The 22967-nt window shown below is 40.0% G+C and overlaps 1 protein-coding gene across 2 annotated transcripts in view; it reads right to left on the bottom strand.

The window, feature by feature from the left end:
• Apolpp (apolipophorin) overlaps positions 1–22967 on the bottom strand; it is a 29644-nt gene that overhangs the window by 4443 nt on the left and 2234 nt on the right. Inside the window, exons 2-48 of one of the 2 annotated variants that reach the window (XM_064041728.1) lie at positions 20388–20414; positions 19797–19993; positions 19204–19368; positions 18680–18829; positions 18162–18354; positions 17649–17812; positions 17352–17422; positions 17065–17230; positions 16500–16682; positions 16073–16225; positions 15545–15692; positions 15222–15342; positions 14451–14613; positions 14102–14302; positions 13271–13988; positions 12987–13160; positions 12346–12902; positions 12129–12258; positions 11668–12043; positions 11362–11587; positions 11094–11248; positions 10701–10860; positions 10137–10361; positions 9566–9741; positions 9126–9237; positions 8676–8832; positions 8199–8368; positions 7738–7883; positions 7201–7600; positions 6905–7049; positions 6567–6758; positions 6145–6386; positions 5878–5976; positions 5722–5775; positions 5362–5518; positions 4858–5039; positions 4347–4546; positions 3987–4116; positions 3591–3762; positions 3062–3180; positions 2717–2845; positions 2255–2401; positions 1747–1912; positions 1204–1409; positions 813–944; positions 553–657; positions 9–193 (exon numbers count right to left, since the gene is read on the bottom strand). In XM_064041728.1, the coding sequence (XP_063897798.1) occupies positions 9–193; positions 553–657; positions 813–944; positions 1204–1409; positions 1747–1912; positions 2255–2401; positions 2717–2845; positions 3062–3180; positions 3591–3762; positions 3987–4116; positions 4347–4546; positions 4858–5039; positions 5362–5518; positions 5722–5775; positions 5878–5976; positions 6145–6386; positions 6567–6758; positions 6905–7049; positions 7201–7600; positions 7738–7883; positions 8199–8368; positions 8676–8832; positions 9126–9237; positions 9566–9741; positions 10137–10361; positions 10701–10860; positions 11094–11248; positions 11362–11587; positions 11668–12043; positions 12129–12258; positions 12346–12902; positions 12987–13160; positions 13271–13988; positions 14102–14302; positions 14451–14613; positions 15222–15342; positions 15545–15692; positions 16073–16225; positions 16500–16682; positions 17065–17230; positions 17352–17422; positions 17649–17812; positions 18162–18354; positions 18680–18829; positions 19204–19368; positions 19797–19993; positions 20388–20414 (8746 nt within the window). Of the gene's footprint in view, positions 1–8; positions 194–552; positions 658–812; positions 945–1203; positions 1410–1746; positions 1913–2254; positions 2402–2716; positions 2846–3061; positions 3181–3590; positions 3763–3986; positions 4117–4346; positions 4547–4857; positions 5040–5352; positions 5519–5721; positions 5776–5877; positions 5977–6144; positions 6387–6566; positions 6759–6904; positions 7050–7200; positions 7601–7737; positions 7884–8198; positions 8369–8675; positions 8833–9125; positions 9238–9565; positions 9742–10136; positions 10362–10700; positions 10861–11093; positions 11249–11361; positions 11588–11667; positions 12044–12128; positions 12259–12345; positions 12903–12986; positions 13161–13270; positions 13989–14101; positions 14303–14450; positions 14614–15221; positions 15343–15544; positions 15693–16072; positions 16226–16499; positions 16683–17064; positions 17231–17351; positions 17423–17648; positions 17813–18161; positions 18355–18679; positions 18830–19203; positions 19369–19796; positions 19994–20387; positions 20415–22967 lie in introns of both variants that reach the window. The other variant, XM_064041727.1, reaches the window with a different exon arrangement.

The raw sequence follows: 22967 nt of genomic DNA on the forward strand, positions 1-22967 counted from the left end.
TTATTTACCTGAAAGGTGCGATGTCAAGGAACAAGCTGAGCGGCCTGAGGGGCGAGGCTCCGCCGAACACCTCCTCGCAGGCGGGCGGCAGCTGCGCGTGCAGCTGGTGCGCGGAGTGCTCGGGCGCGTGGGCCGCGGGGCAGCTGCGCGTCAGTCTGTACGCGTTGCCGAACTCGCTCTCTGATGTGCAGATCTGGAAGTGAACGGTGGTTTTAGAAGTTGAAGAGAAAATATCAGATGTGTGTGATGAAGTGGAAGATCAGGGGCCCCTTTGGTAAAGAGCAATAACTGTGCGAAGTGAAAATATTAAAAGACGGGAATTATAGTGAATAGCTCGAGAAGAAGATGTCTGTACATCTGTTGATTATGTTAAAGTCAGTTAAAACAGAAAAGTCAAATGTTAACGAGTAGAGTAGAGACTGCTTGTTATGGCAGATCCTCTTGATAAGAAGCGGTAATGTAAGTTTTAATATAAGAAATGCTTAAAAATTGCTTGTTTAGTCATGGTTTCCAACAAGTGCTATACAGTCGTATGTGACAATTAACACGTACCTTGCCGTTGGGTAGACGGAAGTCATCGTAGGGCTCGTTGTTACCGTCTCCGAGAAGACCGCGCAGCTTGCCCAGGTAGAAACCGTTCACTTCGACGTAGCACACCTGTAATACAATATTATCATTAATGAAGGATTGATTTCATCAAGTTGTGTCTCATTTTTCTTATTACTTAAATTGTTTTTCCTGAATCACTTGAAACTTTAGTTATCGTAAGACATACGGTAAGAAAAAAATTACTCCTTATTTATTGTACATACCTCAAGTTTAGGAGAGCAGATGGCCATGACTCCGTATTGAGAACCAATGCCGACGCGGCCGCTAGCCTCGCGGAATGCGAACGAGTCCTTCTCCATCACTGGGAAACCGTGGTTGGCACCGTTCAGGGTCACCTGCGAAATCACATACAGGATAAGTAAGTTTTGTTCTAGTATTATAAATCAGAAAACTTTGAATGCCTGAAATCTCAGGAACATCTTGGTCCAATTTGAAGAAAATATTTAATTGCTAAGATAGCCCATTTAATTTTCTCTGGTTTCTTTCTTATCTCTTTAAGAAGAGGAAGTAAATTAACCATTTTCTACAGAGGAAATACTGAAGAGTCAGTTTTCAGTGTACATTGTCAAATCTAATTAGCGAAGTAATGCTTACCTGTCCGTTATCCTTAAGCTCAGTGATGGTACCACTCTTGTCTTCCAAGATGAGGGCTTTAGGCTGTCCGTTGGCGAGCTGAATCATGAGAGTGAAGTTCCTGTCGACGTGGTCGTGGGCGAGGACGTAGCGACAGTTGCCGGGGAAGGTCATGTGGCGACCGTCGAAGGTGAAGATGTGCTGGCCGTTGACGACCACAGCGCGGACTGTTAGGGAAAAACAAACGCTTGATTAATAAAAGAAAACATAGGTTCTCAGCTGTATCTCCCCATAGCTGTATAACCTCAACATAGTTGGGAAAAGGCTAACGTAGAATTATTACAAAATAGAATGTATTGGATCAATAATAAATCAAAATTACCCTAAGGTTGACTGAAAAGAATACCTATTAAGTCTGTCTTTGCATATACATATGTATGTATGTTTGTTGCATAAATTGGAATAAATAAATGAATAAATGGAATCGAGTTCATTGATGACTGCAGGAACGGTGAGAAATGGTAGCAATTTCTTTTTAAAGTGTAAGCAAAATATTATACTCACGTTTAGCGGGCACCTCATCCAAAGGATTCAAGCTCCTGGGCCTGTAAGCCTTGATCATGCCGAGGACATCGGGTACGTCTCCGGTCAGCAGCTTGTTGAGCACGCTGGCTGATGGTGGGCCTCCCAATCCTGGCAGAGACTGTGGGCTACCGGGGGTGAACGAGATCTAGGGAAGAAAATAAAAGGATAAGAATTTTTTCAGACTTGAAGCGTACTCCAAAGTATAAAGTAGCTTTAGAAAGGTTAGCTTATTGTACTTAAATTAGGAGTTAGCCAAGAACATCCAGTGTATAAAGAGCTTTGGTCCACCTATAAACTGCGCTTGCGTTAGGTTAGGTGAGTATCTACGGTTACATTTATTTATTTTGATTTTATATATCTTTGGTTAGTTATCGTTAGTACCTACCTAGTATACCGCTATAAAGTTCATTATATAAGCTGGTTTATCGTTCAGTGAACCGTTACTAACACTGTTCTTTTCTTAATATTTATTTAAAGGATAACTTACCGGGCTGAAAGAGGCAGGTCCAGTGGGCACTCCAAGCTGTCCGAGCTGCACTCGGATGAACTGGATGAGCGAGGTGACAGCTGTCGACAGTTTCTGGTAGATCACGCGGAGCTCCTTGTTGTCGTCAACCTTCTCCTGTTTCAGTTTCTGTAATACAGAGGATGATATTTGAAAAGCTGTTCAAAGAAATGAATGGTATTTTTTGGAACGAGGTGCCTCCGATGTTAGTTCTGATAGAGCGAAATGGAAACAGAAAACATGTTGCTCCAAATACTGAACTTGGGAATAAGTCAGAAAGATGAAGAAGAACATTTTGAAGTTCTACAAAACTAGACTATGCCAAAAGTATGTTACGATCAACCATTTCTCAATTTAACTCTCATTTTATTTTATTCGAATAGTCTTCACATGATGATGATGATGATGAGTCTTCTGATTATGTATTTGTTATATTTAGCTTACCTTGGTGATGTAAGAGTGTACGGCATCAGTGAACTCTCTGATCTCTGGTGTCGGGATGAGTGCCTTCAGGGTGTTGTAGGCGTCTCCCAACAGAGCGATCGCCTGTTCAGGTACAGCCAGCTCTTGGTACTGAAGAACAAACACAATTATATTATTATAGAGTTAAAAAGACTATCATAAAATATGCTTGGAACTTAGGAGTGGATGAAATATTCCGAAAAAAAAACAAATGAAGATTATTTTTGATCAAACTTTCAAATTAGTCGAGGAAGACCGATATACAATGATAACTACTGGAAGAAATCTTATGAATTTTTGAATGCTGATGGAAAGTCTTCTGCTTACCTTCTCCTTAATGACGGCGAAGATGGGCATGTCCTTGAGGGACTGCGTGAGTTCGTTGGTGAGAGCGGCGATGCGGGCGCGGAACTCCTTCAGCTGAGCAACCACGAGACGGGTCAGGTCTGTGGAATAAATAAGACATATTGTAGAATTCAAAGATAATAATAAATGTCACGAATAGAGCGAAGTGGAGAAGAAAAATAAGGAAAGCTGACCCCTTTACCATGTGGTATGTATACGAAGAAAGAGAGAGAGTAGAATTTAAGGATAACATTTTTATAACAATATTTTCGGGCCTTCTATCTCCTATTTTGGGCGATTGGCAAGATTTTATTATACGTATATGAACATTAAAGCCATTTTCATATACATACTGAACATACATATGAAGTGGTAATGTATGAGCTACAACGAGAGCCATGATTTCCACATACATTTCTACTTTATTGTGCCGTTACCGAGTTCATATAAAAACGACCTTACTGTCTCAAACAAGATTTCTTTCTTTTGTAGGAGCTACGGTTTATCTTACCCTTGAAGATGGCGGTGAGTGTGTTGGTAAGCTCCTCCAGCTCAGGCTTGTGCTTCTCGTAGAAGTCGGAGACGAGGGCGGCGTAGTGAGCCAGCAGGTCGATGAGGCTGTCCAGGAACTCCTTGAAGTACTTCGACACTTGAGCGTAGAACTGCTTCAGGGCTGGCTCGAACTGAAATACGAAGATATTCCGTTACACTTTGCTCTCGCTCAGGAATTAGTTTATGAACCAAGCATTTATTTGTTAAGGGAAAATCGCATTAATTTCAAATCAAGCGTTTTGGATCTTTTTTGTCTTTTTTCGATAACTAAATCTTTTCAAGCAATCTAACATTTTAATTACTAAACTGTAAAATATAGTTAGTGTGAATGCTACAGCTAAAGTTGACTACATACCTCCTTCTCGTAAACGGCTTGGACTTGCTTGGCGGTATCGATGTAGATCTTGGTGATGCTGTCAACGATGGGCTTGGTACCCTCAATAACCTCCTCGATGATCTTGGCGACGTATTTCACAATGATGTTCCTGAAGTTAATAATGTTTTTGAGTATGAGAATTCAGAAAAAAATGGAATGGCACGTGGAATTGCAAATGAATTAGAGAAAACTAAATCTTAATCTGTTTTTCTTTACATCAGGAAGACATCTGTCTTCTGCAATGGGTAAGTAAAATAGGCGGATGATGACTATTGCCTTTATCATCGGCTGTACCTATGTTCATTGTAAGTTATACAAGTTCAAAACGAAAATACTCACAATGCCTCAGAGATCTCCTTCAGCACCTTATCATCAGCGATTTCCTTGTAGAACCTGTCCAGGTCTTCGGCGAAGGACTTCTCAATCTTCTGGAAGGTAGGCTCAACGCGAGACATGATGCTCTTGAAGTCATCGTTGGCCTTTTCTCCGAGCTGCTTGATGCGGCCTTCTAGGTTGTCCAGGTCCTTGCGCAGAGCAGTCTGGGAGGAAAAAAGAGGAATTAGGTCATGTAGGAAGTTTACCACTTATAGCGAAAGGAAAGAAAGAGAGCTATGTTATTCTCACAAGATGACGCAACTGCAGTATTCCTATGTTTATATGTTTGTTTTGTCATATTTTTTTTTGCTTTGTTGTTTTTGCGTTGTGTGAAATTAATGGTTTTTCTTTCTCTCTATGCAAAATAATATGTAGTCTTCTTGCATTTAGACGACCTTACTCTAGTTCTGTCGAAGATTCTATTTTAAGAAGATTATTTGCCTGCAGTACTTTGATTTATAGCAAAAGTTCTTACCAAGAAGTAGTTGAAGTTGTCCTTAGACGCGCCATAGTCGCTCTTCACGAGGTTATCATCCAGGAACAGAGCTCCGTGAACGATGTTCTTCTTCTGACCTCCGAGGATGATGTCGGCGCTGACGTCCACGCGCTTCTCAGGCTGGATGTGGCCAACGATGGACAGCTTGCGGTCAGATTCATCTGTTGGGAAGATTAAGTTAGGAAAATGCTCTTTTGTCTTGTTGTGTTTTATTGGAGTGATTTTTAGCAATTTTTTGGGTCAAAATATATGAGCGTCTTTTTAAACAGTGAACTTAGAAGTTTTAATTAAGTGGGCGATTAGAAATCTTACAAAGATCCCCACCTTTCAGACGCCTCTCCAAAAAGACAGATATTGAAAGCAACTTAGATGTATTCTTCTTAAAATTAATCGAATAGCCAATAACAGTCATTGAAAAAGACTGTTCAAAAAATTTGGTGATCGCCTGACACCAAACAGTTTGAACATAATCACCGCTATAACCTGTGGTGAACTCGAAGTACTGGTAGTCCTTGGCGACGGCAGACACGCGCACCGGCTTGCCCTCCAGCAGACAGACCTTCATCTCGCCCTTCTGCAGGTTGTCGTTCACGGTCGCTGAGCCTTCCACGTCGATCACCTTCACGAGGGGAGTGTTGATCTAGAAGGATTAAGATTTGTTAGACAACTATATCATAAAATGATACATTTATTTCTCAATAACTTAGTACTAACATAACAAAAAAATATTCGGCAGTATTCGTTTCTGAATAAATGGATCCAGTCACTAGCTAGATTAAGCCTGTGTTTCGATTTCGAAATGTGTGTGTGTGTAAGAATTTTCAAAAGGTGAAGAGAACTTACCAAGACCTTGAGGTGAGTGGGTGAGCCTTCAACCAAAACCTTGGTTTCGCGGTCCTGTAAATGATATTACGTTAGTATAAAAAATTTGATTGCCGACATAGACCATGCCAGAAAATTATTCATGTTTTTTTTTAAATATAGAATATAAATACTTACAGCGCCAAGGATCGGGTGTGAGATGGAAGCAGAGGTCTCAATCTTGACAGAGTTCTGTTGTGGGCGCACGAGGTTTCCACGGAACTTGACAACGGCCTCCTGTGAAAAAACAAAAGATTTATTTAGCAATGTGGTACTTGAGTAAAATGGTCAAATCAATCGAAAATATTGTTACAATTATGGCAAAAACTTTGCATGTAAAAGAGTAGCTTTTTCCTATTAATTTAATAAAGTTCAAATATCTACCTAGTAGCATATAGAACTAACCTTGTTGATCTTAGGGTGGTTGAAACCGAACTCAGCAATAGCAGACTGTTGCTTGTCATTGGCTACATCCATGTCGACCAGGAATCTGGCAGAGGTCCTGTGTCCTTGCTTGTTCTTGTCCATGTCCAGGCAGATCTCTCCACGGACCGGGAAGGGCAGTCCCTTGTTGGTTGGGTAGCTGACCACGGATTCCAGAGCCATGACGCGTTGAGGAAGCTGGATGGTGATTCCAGACTTGGCATCTGAAAGAAAATATTGGTTAGAATCGAGTAGGAAGTTTTAAGCTATGTATAACAAAACGTTGATGTATGTATTAAGACCTTGTCTTCTTATATTAAGAAGCTTAATTTTTGGACATTATTTTTAATATTATTGAATCGCCAAAGAAAAATCTACTGTAAAATCTTTCACTGGCTACTTACTTCCGAATTCAGGAGTGTTGTAAACGTGGAGGTGGTATTTCTTGTCTTCCTTGTTGATGTGGAGGTCCAGGGTGTATTGCGGCAGCTTCTGGTCGGAAACCTCATCCTTGATCATCAGACCGAACTCGGGGGTGATGCCCAACTTGCGAAGGTCGAAGCCAGCGTTGATAACGTTGGTGATGATACCAGGTTCTGTTGAAAGGGACGTTAGAAGGTCAATAAAATTATATTTTGTTGCATTTTTCTAATGTTTCAAAAAAAAGGAACGTTAAGCAAAAGATATTTTGAGATTTTCTGAATTCATTCCTCAATATAAGCATTTAAGTTTCTGTACTTACTGGACATATCGATCTTGGAGTTGATCTCAGCGTGAGCACACTGCTTCTTCTCCTCGCAGTAGACGTAAGAGTTCTTGTACTCCAGGTTGGTGACGCGGGACTCAGCCACGTAGCTGCGCTCTCCGATAGCCATGTTGAAGAAGGTCTGGAGAGAAGAGCATCAGGATAAACAAATATTCATTGTACCAAAGAAGAAAACGTATCAAGCAACGTTTAATGATAAAGTAAAAGAGCGTATAAAATTGTATGTAGAAAAAATGTGACCATTAGAGAAAGCTTCAGTAAACAATACACACCTCGACTCCCTTCTCGTTTCCTTCACCAAGGATGGTGCGGATGTACTTGAAGTTGGCGGATTTCTGGTCTTCCTTGACCTTGACAGCTCCAGATCCCTCAATGATCATCTTAGGACCTTCTTGCTTGCTGATGTAGGAAGTGCTTCCACTGAGTACATTCTTGTTGTCGTTGGTAGCATGGAACTCCAAACGCTTGCCATTACCAGCGTCCTTGCTGGCGATCTCGACCTGGTAGTTCTTCAGACCAAGTTTCTCAGAGTTGGCAGCCAGTTTGAAGTTGACATTGTCCTTCTGTACGTTGCCTTCAGTGGTGCATTGCAGGGAAACGTCACGAATGTTCTCGATTATCAGTTCGATCTTGCCTTGGGTGGAGCTTAGAGAGCTTCCCTTGACGAAAAGCCTGTGAAAAACGGTTATATTAATGTTAAACTTTACGTTTTTTTAGATCATAAAACGCCAACAGAGACGATAGATCTTAGAAGGATTTGAATTCTGTCTTGTAGTGAGGTAATTGTAGATACTCGTATATGGGCTTACCTGCTGGGTTTAGGAGTAGACGGGCTGGTGTATTTGACATCGATCTGAGGATGAGCCTTGGAGAAGACGATGGTGGATTCGGACTTGTACACGCGGCCATCAGCGTCAACAATCATGTTAGACATGTAGGTGTCGGGGGCGGGGTTCTGAAAAATGTAAGACCAATATTAATACACGAACTGCTATAATTTTTTTCTTATACATATTCTATAAAAACCCTTTTCTACGTACATCTTCGCATGGTGTTATTGTATGTATCACTACATACAAAATACCATAATAATTTTAAAAAGATTAACCATGGAGTTTCTTGCCCGTTCTTCTCCATATGAAGCTACTTTTATTATGGGCAACTCTAATTAAACTTATTTATATTTTGACGTTCATAACTTCTTGTAAATGCCTACTTTGACTTTGACTCTCAAAACCATTATTTTGCACTTATATAATTTCAGTCTTACCTTAGAGTGTACAGTGAGCTCAAGTTTCTTAAGACCTTCAGCTCCGGGAGCGTTGGCCTTGATGCTGACTTTGTTGTCGCGAGGAGCAATGGCGGCGTCCACGGCGATGGTGGCAGACTTGCCCTTGCCGTACTTAGCCTTCAGTTCCACGTGGTTGTTGCTCCTGTCTCCTGAGGAAATAAGGAAAAGAACATTAATAGGAGGCACTCACTATTAACCAAAGTTGTTGGAACAAAAAAATCACTTAGTAACGGATTGTCAAAGGAATCCTTCACTAGAATGGCTTAAGTAACCATTAATTGTCACTGAATGCGGGAGTTAGTGGCAAGTCGCTTAATAATTTATTATTCAGGGTTTAACAAGACAAAATTATACTTCTTTGTCTGGACTGAAATCCGGATGTCTTTTTACTATTTATTTTAGTTAACAGACTTAGAATACTCTAGAAATATATTCTATAGAAAGTTATGTACTAACCCTTCTCGTCAACCTTGTAGTTGGCATCCAGGACGACGGGGTCGACATGAGGAGCCAGCAGCTTGAGGGTAGACAGACCGGTCTGAGGTTCGACCTTGCCGTTGGCGTCGATCTTGTATACATCAGCGTTGATTTGGACTGATTCCACGATGGTGAACTGGAGAGAAGATTGTTTTTAGATACTAGTTTCTTTGCTTCGTCATTCGTTAATTATTGTGTCCCATTCTCAATTTATACATATTATTTGCATTATGATATTATATTATATACATATTATTTGATTTTATTGCCCGTTCTTCTCCATTAGAAGCTACTTTTGGAATAGCAACGAGAATCAAACTTATTCATAGTTTTGACGTTCATGTAAAGGGTGGTCAGGCATTGTAAAGGCCTAAATGAATTAAATGATTTGACTCTAACTTATGAGTACTAAAATAAACTCAATCTTACTTCGAAAGTGTCCTTGTTCTCAGGTTGCAGGTAGAGGACGGTGGAGACGACCTTGATGTCATGAGCCTTCTCGAAGGGCAAGCGCACGTTCAGGGTGAAGTCTTCCAAGTATCTGATGAAGATCAGGATTTATTATTATTATTTCATTGCATTACTGAACAAAAACATACATTACATGCTTGGCTTTATGATTTATCTAAGAGAGTGTGAATCAGAAATAAAATAATTTAGTATCGAGTATAACAATATCTATATATTAGTATTATTCAATTCAATTCAATTCAATTCAATTCAATATCTATATATATATTAGTATTACACTGTAATGATAGTGTGTATGTTTTTAAATAAATAAATAAATAAAATCTTCCAGAGCACCTCAAGATGTAACTCATTTTTTTTTTTTATGTGTACAGATTCCTTGTGACATTTTTACTCACTTCTTATCTCCCTCCAATCCCTTAAGTTCAGAGACTCCAGTAAGCTCGAAAGTGGTGTCGTCACCATATCCTCCCTTGACGCGGTACTTGTCATCCACGAGGGTCATGGACTCGGTGTAGGTGGAGCTGACCAGCAGGGTCACTGGTTTGGGCAGCAGGTTGCCGTTCAGGTCATACTGGAAAAAGAAAAAGTCAGGTTTAGAATGACAGTTATGTATGGGACTTTTTGAAAGCCAAGATTTTGACCAGCTTTGCAGATGCAATATCATCATCTCCTGAGTCTTTTCCCCACCTATGGTGGGGTCGGCTTCCAGTCTAACCGGATGCAGCTGAGTACCAGTGTGCCACAAGGAGCGACTGCCTATCTCACCTCCCCAACCCAGATATCTGAGCAGCCTAGTACCCCTTGGTTAGACTGGTGTCAGTCACTGGCTTCTGACTAGATTTGGAAAGACAGTTTTGATTGAAGAGTCAACTGAAGCTAGTATACCGAACAGTGTTACAATAGAATAATTAGGTGAAACTGTATGGTATAACAATTCTAAGTAAATATTTTATTATGTAAATGTACCTTCAGGTCAAACTTGAACTTGTCGCCTTCAGGAACGTTCTTCAGAGAGAAGGTGTTCAGCATCTTCTGGCCGTCCTTGAGCTTCAGTTCCACCTGACCTTCGTAATTGATGATCTGCTTGTCAAAGTTGCTGTTCATGATCTTGCCCTTGTAGCTGATGATGGAAGCTGGTCCTCCGCGCTTGGTGGCGTCTGACAGAGTCACGTCAGCGTGACCGTTGTATTTCTGTGAAGTAATACGCATTTTTGTTAAAAAGAAGACGATAATATCTAAATTGTAAATCGTTTTTCTAACAGAGAACTATGTATTATATTTTTGCGACAGTGTAAGCATTTATTTGGTTACTAATTATTATCCTAAACTAGCTTCTGCCAGCGGTTTCAACCGCATCCACGAACCCGGATAAAAGTAGCTTATAGCTTTCCTCGATAAATGGGCTATCTAACTCTAAAAATTTTTTTCAAATTGGACTAGTAGGTCCTGAGATTAGCGCGTTCAAACAAACAAACAAAATTTCCAGCTTTATAGAAAGGTTCTAGTATAGCAATAAGTAGTAATACTCACGTCATTGCTCTGAGTGATGTCACGTTCGACCTTGAGGGTGAGGCACCTGTCAGTTGGCAGCACCATCTCGACCATGCCGTGAGTCTTGCCAGTGGGGGAGTATACTCCGTCCTGGTGCAAGTTCAGCTCGAAGTTCTTGCCTCCGTACTGGAACTTGTTCCTAGAAGAAAATATGATATTAGAATCTTTTGTTGTTTTTCCCAGCCATAACACTAATGGAAGTTGTGAAAGGATGGCGTTTTGGGGGTGCTGTCATTTGACGTGAAAAGGTGCTAAAAATAAGTCTACTTTCAATAAACGTTTTTGACTTTGTACATAGATATAAAAGAGCGACCACTGTTTCTTTCAATGGAACCTTTATAGTTCTTTCTACATCTCCAAAACTATACTTACTTGGAGTCAACCAGTTTCTCAGTCCTCTTGGTGTTGGTGCTAACATGGATCTTGTCATTGTTGTCCTTCTCGTAGTTCAGGAAGATGTCTACATCAGCGATGTATTGCGGGGCCTTGGCCATGAACTTGAAGTCTCCCTTGATCTTGCGTTGGGCCTGGACGAGAGAAATAAAATGTTTAACAACTTGAAAGTCTAGCGATGTCTTCATTGATTTTTATTTTTGGTTGAACTCATTAAGTCATTGATATAAAAGTTTCAAATCCTTACCTGTTTGAAGTCAACGATGATCATACCGTTGCCCTTGCCATCACTGTCAGTGACCTTGAACTGACCGTTGGCGGCGATGGTGTTCTTGATGATCAGCTTCAGTTGTCCGTTGGGGTTGGCTCCACGAGTAACCTTCAGAAGGTAGTCGATGATGTCACCATGGGCTTCGGAGATCTTGGCGTGAGAAGAGTACAGGGCTGGGGTTTGGATCACACCAATGTCGAATCTGTCGAAAGAAACAAAAATGTTTAGAAACAGGTCTGAAGACGGACAAGTTGTACTAAGAATTGTGCTTAGGTGACTTACTTGATATCCTGGGTCTTGCTGCCCATGGAAGCCTTCAAGTGACCAATGGCTCCAACATTCATGTCATTAGGCTTGGTCTTGTGTAACAATACTCCTGAGAGCTCGTATTTGCCGATGTTCTTGAACTCAATGTAGTTCTCCAAGTTGGACTTGTCAGGAGACACAATGTCTCTCTTAGCGAGAACTTCAACTCCATTTTTGTCGTACTCAGCCTTCATCTTGATGCTGTAGTCTCCGGGTTTCTTGATCTGGGTCCTGGCGTCAAGGTCAAATTCAGCCTTCTTGTCCATGTACTGTCCTTCAACCTCAACATCAACCTTCTTGGGGTCGATGTCAGCGTCGAACTTGACTTTCAGGGGGAGAGCGTGGATTTCGACTGTAAAATAAATAAAAATAAAACATTATTTAAGCACTAATATTTTCAAGAATCTTCTTTCATTTTTGTAAAGTGCAAAACTTACACTTGTTCTTGGTGATGACGTTGAAGTCCTCGGGAGAGTTCTTGTGGTATTTAAGCATTTGTCCTAAAACAATACGGTTGTGGTTGTTGCGGAGGTCTCCACCATAGATCAGGTCGATTTCGTTGCGAAGCTGTTAGACAAAGTAATGAAAAATTAATGAATATCCATATAATAATTAGAAACTATGTTTTGCAGTTTATTTCATGATTTTACTTACAGTGGGTTCCAATTCGAAATGTCCCTTAAGCCTGAAGTTGATGTATGGGTTCAACCTGTTCTGGAACTCAACGTTGACGTCGTGCTTCTTCACGGATCCCTTGAGGGTAGCCAAGTCCTTGACAGTGGTGTCAAAGTCAATCTCATTGTCAGAAGTGCTGGCGAAGTGTCCATCAATGCAGATAGGTTCCTTTACACTGGGCAGGTTCAGCTTGATGTTTTCGATGGAGTATTTGGTTTTACCAGCGCCAGATTCTTCTACAACTTGACCGGAGATGGGAATGCTGTGCTTGTCCTTGTCTCCTGGCATTTGGTATTCAGCGATGGGTTTGTAAACCTTGCGGTTTCCACCTCCCTGGACGTTGAAACCAACTTTGCCGTAGATTTCGTTGGCGTCGTATTTGCCCTTGACAACAACTGTCAATTCGCTGGGTTTGCGGTACAAGTGAGCTTGTCCAGAGATGACCTTCATTGGCGAGTTGAGAGACAGCTGAGCGCCAATCTCGTTCTTGTTGTAAGTGTATTCACCGTTGATTTGAGCGCGGCCGTACTTAGCACCTGTAGGTAAGATTTCTATTAGAAACAATTCAAATCATAGCTAAGTACACATTTGTTCATAATAAAAATAAAAGGGAAAACTACCTTCAGCATCAAACAGTACTTCGAAAGACTCCCTGCCACTTTCGTCAGATCGGACGACTCCCTTGATGTGGTATCCCCTCAGGTTCTGCTTCTCCAACATCACACGGAGCTTGGTCTTTCCAGCGAGTGGGTAGCTTGACAGGTATTTGGCAATTGAAGCTTGAGCATCAGGTCCTGGAAGGAAATAAATTGATTGAATTTATATAAAATTATATAAGTATATTGTTCTGTATCAGGTGTAAATAATATATCTTCAAAATATATATATAATCCAAGATGCTTACCAGAGACTGAGAAAGGCACAGTCATCTCTCCGCAGACAGTTAATCCGAGGAAGTCAGCAGCCTGGTCGAAGCAGCCAGTGTTCTCCTTAGTAACGTGGTCCATCTTGATGGGTGTGTGTTTCTCCATCTGTCCCTTCTCAGCGTGGAAGTAGACCAGGTCATTGGAAGCAGTGATGATCTCTTGCTTGTCGATGGGGAGACCGACTTGCAGGTCGAAACCACGACCGTTCTCCAGGACCTTAGCGATGACATGACCACCAGTGGAACTGTGCAGGTTGACGATGACCTTAAGACCAGTAGCGATAGAGTCGGCGTCGACTAACAGAGCTCCAGTGACTTCGATGTCAGTGCTGGGCACCAGCTTGATGTCGACCTTAGCGTCTTTAGGGCTGCGCATGCATTGGCGGATGTCGATGTTAGTTCCGACTTCGAGGCGACCGGTGGCGGCTCCAACGACGTCAAGCTTCAGAGGCAGACCAGTGGACGTGGGGTAAGCGAGTTCAGCGTCAATGAAGAGCATGTGAGCGCGGACTTCTTGCTGGAAGTGCTTAACTTGGTTGACTCCCTGGTTCAGGTACTGAATGAGCTGGTCAATGATCTTGTCGAAGCTGAATCCCTTGTCGTCTCCGAGAGACAGGAAGACGGCGTCAGTGCCGAACAGTTTGACGTATATGTCCAAGTCCAATTCGTTGTTGAAAGGTGCTGCTTCGGCCTTCAACTGGAAGAGATAGAAATAGCTTGTAAGTGCCATAACTAAATTAGGATTAATGAAATGAAAATTTTAAAAATCTACAAACTACAAAGCTAAAAGTTGAATAAGATGATACTTACGCTCTTGTCGAAGGAATCGACATCACTCTTGATGGAGCGACGGCCTCTGTTGAGACCTCCCTCAACTTTATCCTTGTATTGGTTGAATTTCTCGACGATGTATTTTTGGTACAAGTTCTGGGGTTCCTCAGTGCGCAGGAAACTCTTGGGTCCGAAGAGGTGTTCAGCGACGCGGTCCAAGTTGCCTTGACGACCTCCAACCTAGATAAATATAATAGATGCTTAGTATTGTTAATCAAAAATTAATGCCTAGATTAGAAATTGATAACTTGTATTTTTTTGAGTCGGTCAAAACTGACAATTGTTTCTGTAATCTTTGCTATTTATACTGTTGAAAAAAAATACGAACCTCAAGAACGTTCAAGCTGTGTCCGAAGACTTCGGCAGTCAGGTTGAGGCTGACGGAGCGGGGCAGGAACGAGTCCTGGGAGTAGATGACGTTCTTCTCGATGTTTCCACCAAGACCCAGAGCATCAATGTTGAAGGATTCCTCCTCGGAGAAGGAGTACTTCCTGGAGAAGAAAAAGAAGAACGTCTATGTTAATTTTTCACGTTGACATGAGTCATTAAAATTATATAGATGTCGGTGGCGTCATCAGGATGGATGGATGGCACTATCATCCGACATCAGGTAGGGTAATCAAGCAAAGAGATAACTCAAAGAAACTCAAAACTCAAAACAAACTAAAAACTCAAACGTTTATTCAAATTAGTCAGAACAAAAGACGCCCGCCCTTCGCCACTTCCTATGTGTTTTGGCTGGGGAGAAGAAGTGGCGGAACAAACTCCCCAGCAACACATGTCTGTCTGTTAGGTTAGAAGAACCATTACAATTCAAAAATCACAAGACTCTTTACAATAACACTAGGTACACTACACGTAACGAAAGGCAGTTTCGAGATGTGCGCAGCACGACGACTCGACCAAGACTGAGCTCCGCGGACGCCACGCCGACCACCACTACTCTGCCAAGCGCGCCAACATGTTGTTTCACCGGAAACGCCACCAGAGGGCGCGCTTGCGTGACGTTTAGTGTCCGTACTAATGACAGTCTCCGACATAGATATACTTGTGGTCTATAATATTGTTGTAACATTGACTATGAATATGGTTTTCTTACCTGAAGTCAGTGTTGAACTTGTTGGGCGTGCGGATCAGACCGTAGTGCTGGCGAGCCAGCTTCTTGTCAGGGTTGGAAGATCCACGGATGTTGCGGAGGGAGGTCGAGATGAAGTTGCCAACTGCAAAACAAATAAAAAATTTGGATTAAAAAAAAAATCCAAACAGCAAGCTTTCTGTAACATTTCAAAAGTGAGTTTAAAAAAATCGTGTTAATTTTGAAAGTGAATATTAAAAAAAATTGTGTTGTCTCTAAAAGGGTTTGACGGAAACAAAGTCTGTTCTGAAGACAAAATTCTATTGTTTTTGAACAATTTGAATTACCTTGGTGAACAGGTTCAGAGTCCAGCAGGTTCTTGATTTCAGAGGCGGAGTGAGCGCAGGGGCACGAGATGACAGCCAGGTAGGCCTTGATACGGATCTCGGAGTCCAACTGGCGGTTCTTCATGATATCAATGGCGGTTTTCTTGAGCTATTGAAGAAAACATGGTTATTGTATTTAAAGGATTAATCATAGAGATATCTCTATAGGGAAAAGAAAGCAAGAAACGAATTATGTAAATAATTAGGGAAAATAAATCGTTGCTTATCGATATTAATTTTGCAAAGGGGAAAACTTTGTTTGATTGTAATGGATAAACTGAAAAACTACTTTATCGAGTTTAAAGTTTTTTACCTTCTTTCAATCATCTTTCGTTTAAAATCTTTCACCATTAAAAAGCTACATTATCTGAGAGGAACATAGGCTACAGTTTATCCCGATAGAGGCTGTAGTTCAAATGGGACGCTGGTGAATCCGCGGGAAAACGGCCATCTACGTATAAAATCGAAAATATGTCTTATGTTCCTTACCTTAGCAGCACAGCCATCAGCCTGGAAAGCTTCAAGAGCTGCAGCCTTGACCCTAGCCTTAACATTGTTGTCAGTGACACAGTGGGCCAGCTTGTCCACCAGAGAGTCCTCCAGGTGACGGATGTTGCGGATACCCTTCAGCACGGCTACGACCTGGGGATTGAGAAGATAAATAAAAATTATGTTTATTGACAAAGAGTAACCTTACATTGTAGTTGAGCCACAAAAAAGCTTGTATCTTATGTGCGATTATTAGTCTTAAAATCATTTGTAAGATATACATAAGAGGAACCAAAATTTAGATGTAGATGACAAAATCTCGCCTCCAAAAAGCAATTGTCAAAAAAGGCGAAAAGTCAGCACATATTGAAAAAAAGTATTATATTGAATAGCTGTTGTCAAAAGCTATTTTGTTTGATTAACTTACATTGTCCTCCTCAAGCTTGGTCTTAGGCCTGCAGTTCTGCAGCTTAGCTCCAAGCTTCTGGCTGACAGCGACGATACCATCGTTCTTGGTGTGATGGCATTCGTGCTCGCGGCAGAAGGCACCAGCTAAGGCACCGACACCCAGGTACACTTCTTTGGGAAGATTTGGCAGGTCCAGTAAAGACTTTGGAAAAGAAATATCAGAATTATTATAAAGATTTAAAGTTTCGAATGTAAATAATTTTATTTCTTTACAGTGTATTTACTATCCTATTTATAAATACTCATGCAATATATTGAATCTACATATTTTCAAAAATGGAAAAGGAGAAATTAAAACTATGTATCAAAAATTCATCCGCATCGCTGTGAGCGGGGATCGCGCCCAAAAGGCTGGCTGCATTGCCACGCTGGATGGCAATGCATATTCTATGGCCTAAGGATAGGCCAGCCTTTTGTTCCCGAGTGGACTCCACTAATCGCTTGCGAATTTGATAAAATGGAAGTAAATAATATATTATTTTCATTCTTAGAGTAAATTTTTACCCGGTTTGTTGACTACTTACAGCAGCAGCCTTCATGGCATCATTGTTAGCGTGCTTAGCGTTGCTCAGAGACAAGAAGACCAGCTTCTGCTCGATGGGGCTTAAGTCCTTGCTCTTCAGCAGCTGAATGGAGACCTCAATGCTGTAGCCGGTACCGGCACGGATGAGACCGTCCAGGAATACGCGTCTGGTGAAAGATAATTATGGAGTTAGTGAAGAACATTTTTTCATTATAAGTAGACTTGTATTGTGGGATTTAAATACAATAATAATGAAAGAGGATAAAGGAAAATTAAATAAGAACTTACTTCTCAACATTGTTTCCCTTGATGTGGCTGTAGACTTTGCTGAGGTCGTCCTTGTTGCAGGCACGCAAGATCTGAAATATTTCATCATTATTAATGGACTGTTCTTGCTAAACTACGATCAAGATTTTTACTGTTTCATTTTCCGTCTTCTCTGTATCTCAATACTTTCTACTCTCAATTTATTGTAATTATTGTACTGTATTCTATTTAGATTTCAATCTTTTGAACTTTTAACTTAATTGAGATTATCATAACACCTCTATTCTACTGAAAGTATTTGCTAAATATTATCCTTACCCTGACGAGTTGAGCGAAGTTGCCAGCAGACTTGGGTCCGGCTTCAGTGGCGCAGGTCTTGGCGGTTTCCTTCACGGCATTCAGCGCGGACTGCATGTTGTTCTGGCCGCTGGACACGCCATGGGGGTTCTCGAAGATGATGGTGCGGGTTTCAGTGCAACGGTCTGGTAAGGTTAGAGATAGTTAGTTAGATAGTAAGTTTCATTTTATACATGTATTGTTTCATACCTGATTTTTTAAAGAAATATATAGGATATTCACGAAGAGAAGAAAGAAGATGACTTAACCAGCATTGCACTAAATAATTTTATACTTCTGTTTAACGTGACCCAGCAAACGATTTTGGTAGACATTATTAAGACGAAACTAATATGCGCTTGTGACACGTTTTTTCTTTTCAAGTCAAGAGTGTTTATATTGCGATTTATGTTAGACATAATATAACCTAACACCTGTAATACCGTGTCTCTGCAAATAAAGATTCTTATTCTTTAGTGTTATCTTGATACTCACTAGGGTTGTTAGCGGCCTTAGCCTTGCCGGTCATGGTAAGCTTGGTGTGGACCCTAGCCCTGGCGCCATTCTCTCCCACAGAGAAGGGCCTGTACAGGTACTCCTCAGTGGCAGCCACCTTCTCAGGTACGCCGTTGTTGACCTTGGTTTCGACGTTCATTGAGGACTGGAGCACTTGGGTGTCCTTGATTTCCTGATGAAAAGAGATAAAAGAAAATCAGTAAAACAGAATATTGCTTCTTCAGAAGACAATAAAACCTAAGATGATGTATTTCAAGACAATCTCAGTTTTATAGCAATTTCTGAATGAATTAGTTGTGGTAAAATATGTTTTATCCTGTAAATATATTCTTCTGGAGTTGTCAAATGGATAGATTCTAACCCCGTGCCCAGGTCTACACCTTCTATCATTTCATCTATCATTTCTACACCTTCTCGCGTAGTTTTCAAACTAAAAATGACTCTCAGTAGGGATACAGTAAAGATACAGCATCATAACTCAAGTCTTGGATACTCACAGCACTAGGGTTGAAGACTCCAGTGATGAGGTCATTCTTGCCCTGCTCGCGGTGACCGCAGCGGGAGAGGTCACGGTTGCGGTGCACCAGGACTGCGCTGCCCTCTTGGGAGGAGGAGACGTCCGTGGGACATGTGCCGAAGATATCAACCTGGAGAGAAATAAAATTATTAGCTTTTTGTTCATTTCTATTTTTATTGTGGCTTATTAAAAAAATTATAGTTGTTTTAAAAATAGTTCATAAACTATAAACATTCTTTGCTCATTTTTTACGTAAAAATATTAGGTGATCCACTTTTTTCGTAACAGAAAAAACTATTTTGTTGTTAAACCAATTCTGTTGCTTTCAATTCTTCATTCCAACCATACCACATTTGTATGCCATTTTATCCTAAAAATATTTTATAAAAAGATCCTTAAACTTCTTTATTTATACTTTTTCATCATTACTCCAGAAACCATACACGTTTCTGTAGATACACTTCTGGAGATCTTTCTAACATTCTAGAAGCTTAATTTCCTCACCTGAGTGGAAGGCTTCTGTTCTGTCTGCAGCAGAGAGATGATGGCCCTCTTGATGTTAAGAGAGCGGCGGGTGTCGCCCTCCTCAGCGCAGATCTCGGGACCGGTGCGGCCATCTTGCAGCGTGAAGCGGATCGGCTTGTCGATGCCGGGCGGGCTTGGGTGTTTCTAGAAGAAAATGTTATAAGAAAATTGTTGAAGTGTTGTGAAATGTGGACGGTGGGTCTTCTTTAATTTTGATGTGTGGAGAAAATTCCAAATTGTTAGTGCTCTATCAACATGTACCAAATTGATGTGCAAAATCTTAATCAAAAGAGATGATTGGGTTAGGTCATATTTTCGAGTATTTTAAAATGTTTGTTACTAGGAGATTAACGTTATCATAACTAAGAGCAATGCCCTCATAGGTGAAATATAAGGATCCTATAAAGTAAAGGAATACATAGGGCTAAATGTTCTGGGTCTTCATAAAACTTTTGCCAAATACTGGTTAAACCCTGTTAGAGTGGTAGCCAGTCCTGCCATAAACACTTTAAGAGCAGTAGCCATTCCTGTCTATGCGGTATATTTATAACAGTAAACTCCTGAGTACCAACCTTGCCATCAGGGCCAGAGATAACCAAGTTCTGCACCGACAGCTCGTGCACGCAGTTCCCTACAGCCGACACGGAAGCCTGACCGAGCAGCTTGACGCTGGTCTCCTGGTTCGAGGCTCCGTTCAGGAAGATGGTCACGGTACCTTCGACGCCATAGTTGTATTTATGTCCGTTGAGGAAAGACTGAGTTGTTGGTGCTGGAAAGGAGATAGAAAATAAGTAAAGTTGCTTGAAGTGTGAAATATATTTGGAGGAATCTTTAGTTGTATCTGCTTGATTGGACTTAATACGTTGCTGCTATTTGTTTGCCGGGTCCCACCCGGCATTGACATAATGAAACTGATTAAAATAGTTTCCGATTTCAGGGAGGTCTTAGTTTCATTGTAGAAAGCAGCAGCAAATGTGCTGGTAAATATTGCGCATTGGTAAATATTAATTTTAGGACTATAATAAAATTAACATAGATTTATAATAATTTGTCAAAAATAGTCATAACAATGAGTTAAAATATAAAAACAATATGACAAGACATATTTTATTGCCAGTAAAACTGCTGCAATTAAACAGTAATAAAAAAAAATATATACTTACATCCTGTGCATTTGATAGAGCATTTATCTGAAACAAACAAGACAATTTGTGTTAATTACTTAATTAACATACTTAAGAGTAATTATAAACTCTTTACAAGTATTGATAATAATAACAATACTTTCTTTGTTTTTAAAAATATACTACATTATTTATGACGATCATTAAGGTTGTAAATAAGAGAAAGGATAACATACAAATATATTGATTGTGGAAATAAATCTATATTATGATAATGTATGTGTTGCTATCCGGTGTTTGTTAAACGTGATTACAAATAATTAATTACATAAATAAACAAAAATGGATAGAGGTTACACAGGTCGGTGACGATAACCTTAAGAGTTTTAATCAACATTTTTAATTTTTAATAACATGTTTTTCAGCAAATAAAATCACGTAACTAATTAAGTAACGGATTGGGGAAAATATTATTCATAATTTGAGTAGGGATTAGAAATAAGAAAAGTGTCATATTGAGTTTTAGGTATTTACCTACGTGCCAAAGCCTACAACTCAGCTAACCCGATTTCGTTCTCTCGAGCGAAAAGAATTGAAAAAAAAAAAAGGAAATAATCTAGAAAACGATACCCACTGTTATTTTGATAGTCAGAGGCTTTTCAGATATTGAGGTATACGTGAAAAAGCACATGTAAAGTTTTGAGAAAATGAAGCAACATGTAAGAATAATACAAATACCTATCAGGAAATTTCTAATAAGGGAAAGCTAGATAAACTTATCAATTAGAAGAAATGAGATCACGAAGCTATCGTCGATGTAAATAGTAATTAGAGTGCGTAAACAACTAGTTCAAGGTACAATTCCGCCATTACCGTGAATATTGACAACAAAGTAGATCCCGGATCAATAGGGTCAAATGTTCGCTCACACGCGTTCACGAAATGACTCAGAAAGATAACGAACATATGTGACTTCAAGGCTTTTTGGCTTATCTAGAAGTTGATGAAAGTAATTTGATAGATCTTAATAATGTAAACATTGGTATGGATACAGGTGCTAGCATTATTGTAGGGTTACCTTCATTTTTTAATCAAGTGCAAGAGCAAGTTTTAAGTATGTGAATTGTTGTAGTAAAAACACAGAAATAAATATTTATTTGTAGTCAATTTAGTTCCTAACATTAGAGTACAATAGAAAATCAATTGTATCTCGTGTGGATCCGCGCACCGGTATACGAGGGGTTAACTGTTTAAGCGTCCTCAAATTACGCTTTATCTTAGTCTGATTAAATTAGACGTTAGCTACATACAGATCTAAATTAGAAAGCTTTTCTTTTTGTCGGAGTTTGATTGCGGGAACACTCTCCCTCTCGCCCAGGGTCCCTCTCGATAAACAGACGATTATCCAATTTGCCCCACGGAGGGGACAGGCCCGGAGTTTGGCGACCCGCCTCAATGACCTCTAAATTAAAATAATATACGACCCATATTTGGGTTTCTGGATTGTTCTTTTGCGACCTTGCTGCCTGTTGTGTTTTAGATGCACCGGTAGGTGTAACTAGATTCACTCCTTTTGGTGCTACTACTGTATTTTCTTCAGATATTCCAAAATTTATTTTAACGTGGTCTTAGATTGGTTTCTCATTATCGAATCGTTTTCTCAGATTTTGAATGTCATTAGTTAGTCATATATTTTTATATACCTACAAATATTTGTATGTATTCGATTGCACCGGGAACGGAACAAAGCTCTTAACGTCAGTTATCTAAGAGTGATCGCTAAACTGACACATCCGTACACAGCTGGGATGCATATAATTGGACATGACGAATGATGCTGCATACCTTACATACGCACTATTACTCTTTCAAATTATTGTTTTAGTGGACTTCATCATCATCCTTTCTATTGTCCTACTGTTAGGCCCTTCTCACACTGAGAATTGGAATCAAATCTATAGAAAATAAGATTTTTAACAATATTTGCATCTGTAGGGTTTTTATTTTCATCTACTTTTTTTTACATTTTAAAGACCGACCTTCACTTCATATTTTGGTCCTTTGTCCGTATCAAAAGACCAGACAAAAGCCAATTATATTAATAAAACAAACAAAGAACAAGTGCTTGATAAAGTTGAGATAATTTTAAGCTAAAGAGCGCTAAATGTTATCACTGGTGATATTAATAATTGTTTCATCATCGGTGAACAGTGGCCATTGTCAAGGTTTTTTGGAGATAACTTTTGTAACGGATGTGAAGTGATAATTAAGTTTCTTTTTCATTACTTAATAATATGAAGAAAGTACATAGATACTAGGTGTGAAATGTAATGTTATAATCAAATGTCAGATAAAACCAAAGCTCGATGTTACTCCCTTTTTTACATAAACAGAAAAACCAAAGTACTTAAGGATAATTATTTTGTATATTAGAATTTCGCACTATAATGGTTCAGTTGCAAAAATAAGTAAGCATTCTAAGAATAGGCTTCTAATTAGGGGTTTAGGGATTCTTATTTCTAATTCGTAAATGGTAGCGGATTATTGTTTAAAACACAATACTCGCTTTTCATTCAAAATACGATTGTAATCATTCGCTTGTTTGTGAGCGTAGAAAGG

This window comes from Helicoverpa armigera, chromosome 26 (genome assembly GCF_030705265.1).
Source record: "Helicoverpa armigera isolate CAAS_96S chromosome 26, ASM3070526v1, whole genome shotgun sequence".
In the NCBI taxonomy this organism is placed as follows: domain Eukaryota; kingdom Metazoa; phylum Arthropoda; class Insecta; order Lepidoptera; family Noctuidae; genus Helicoverpa; species Helicoverpa armigera.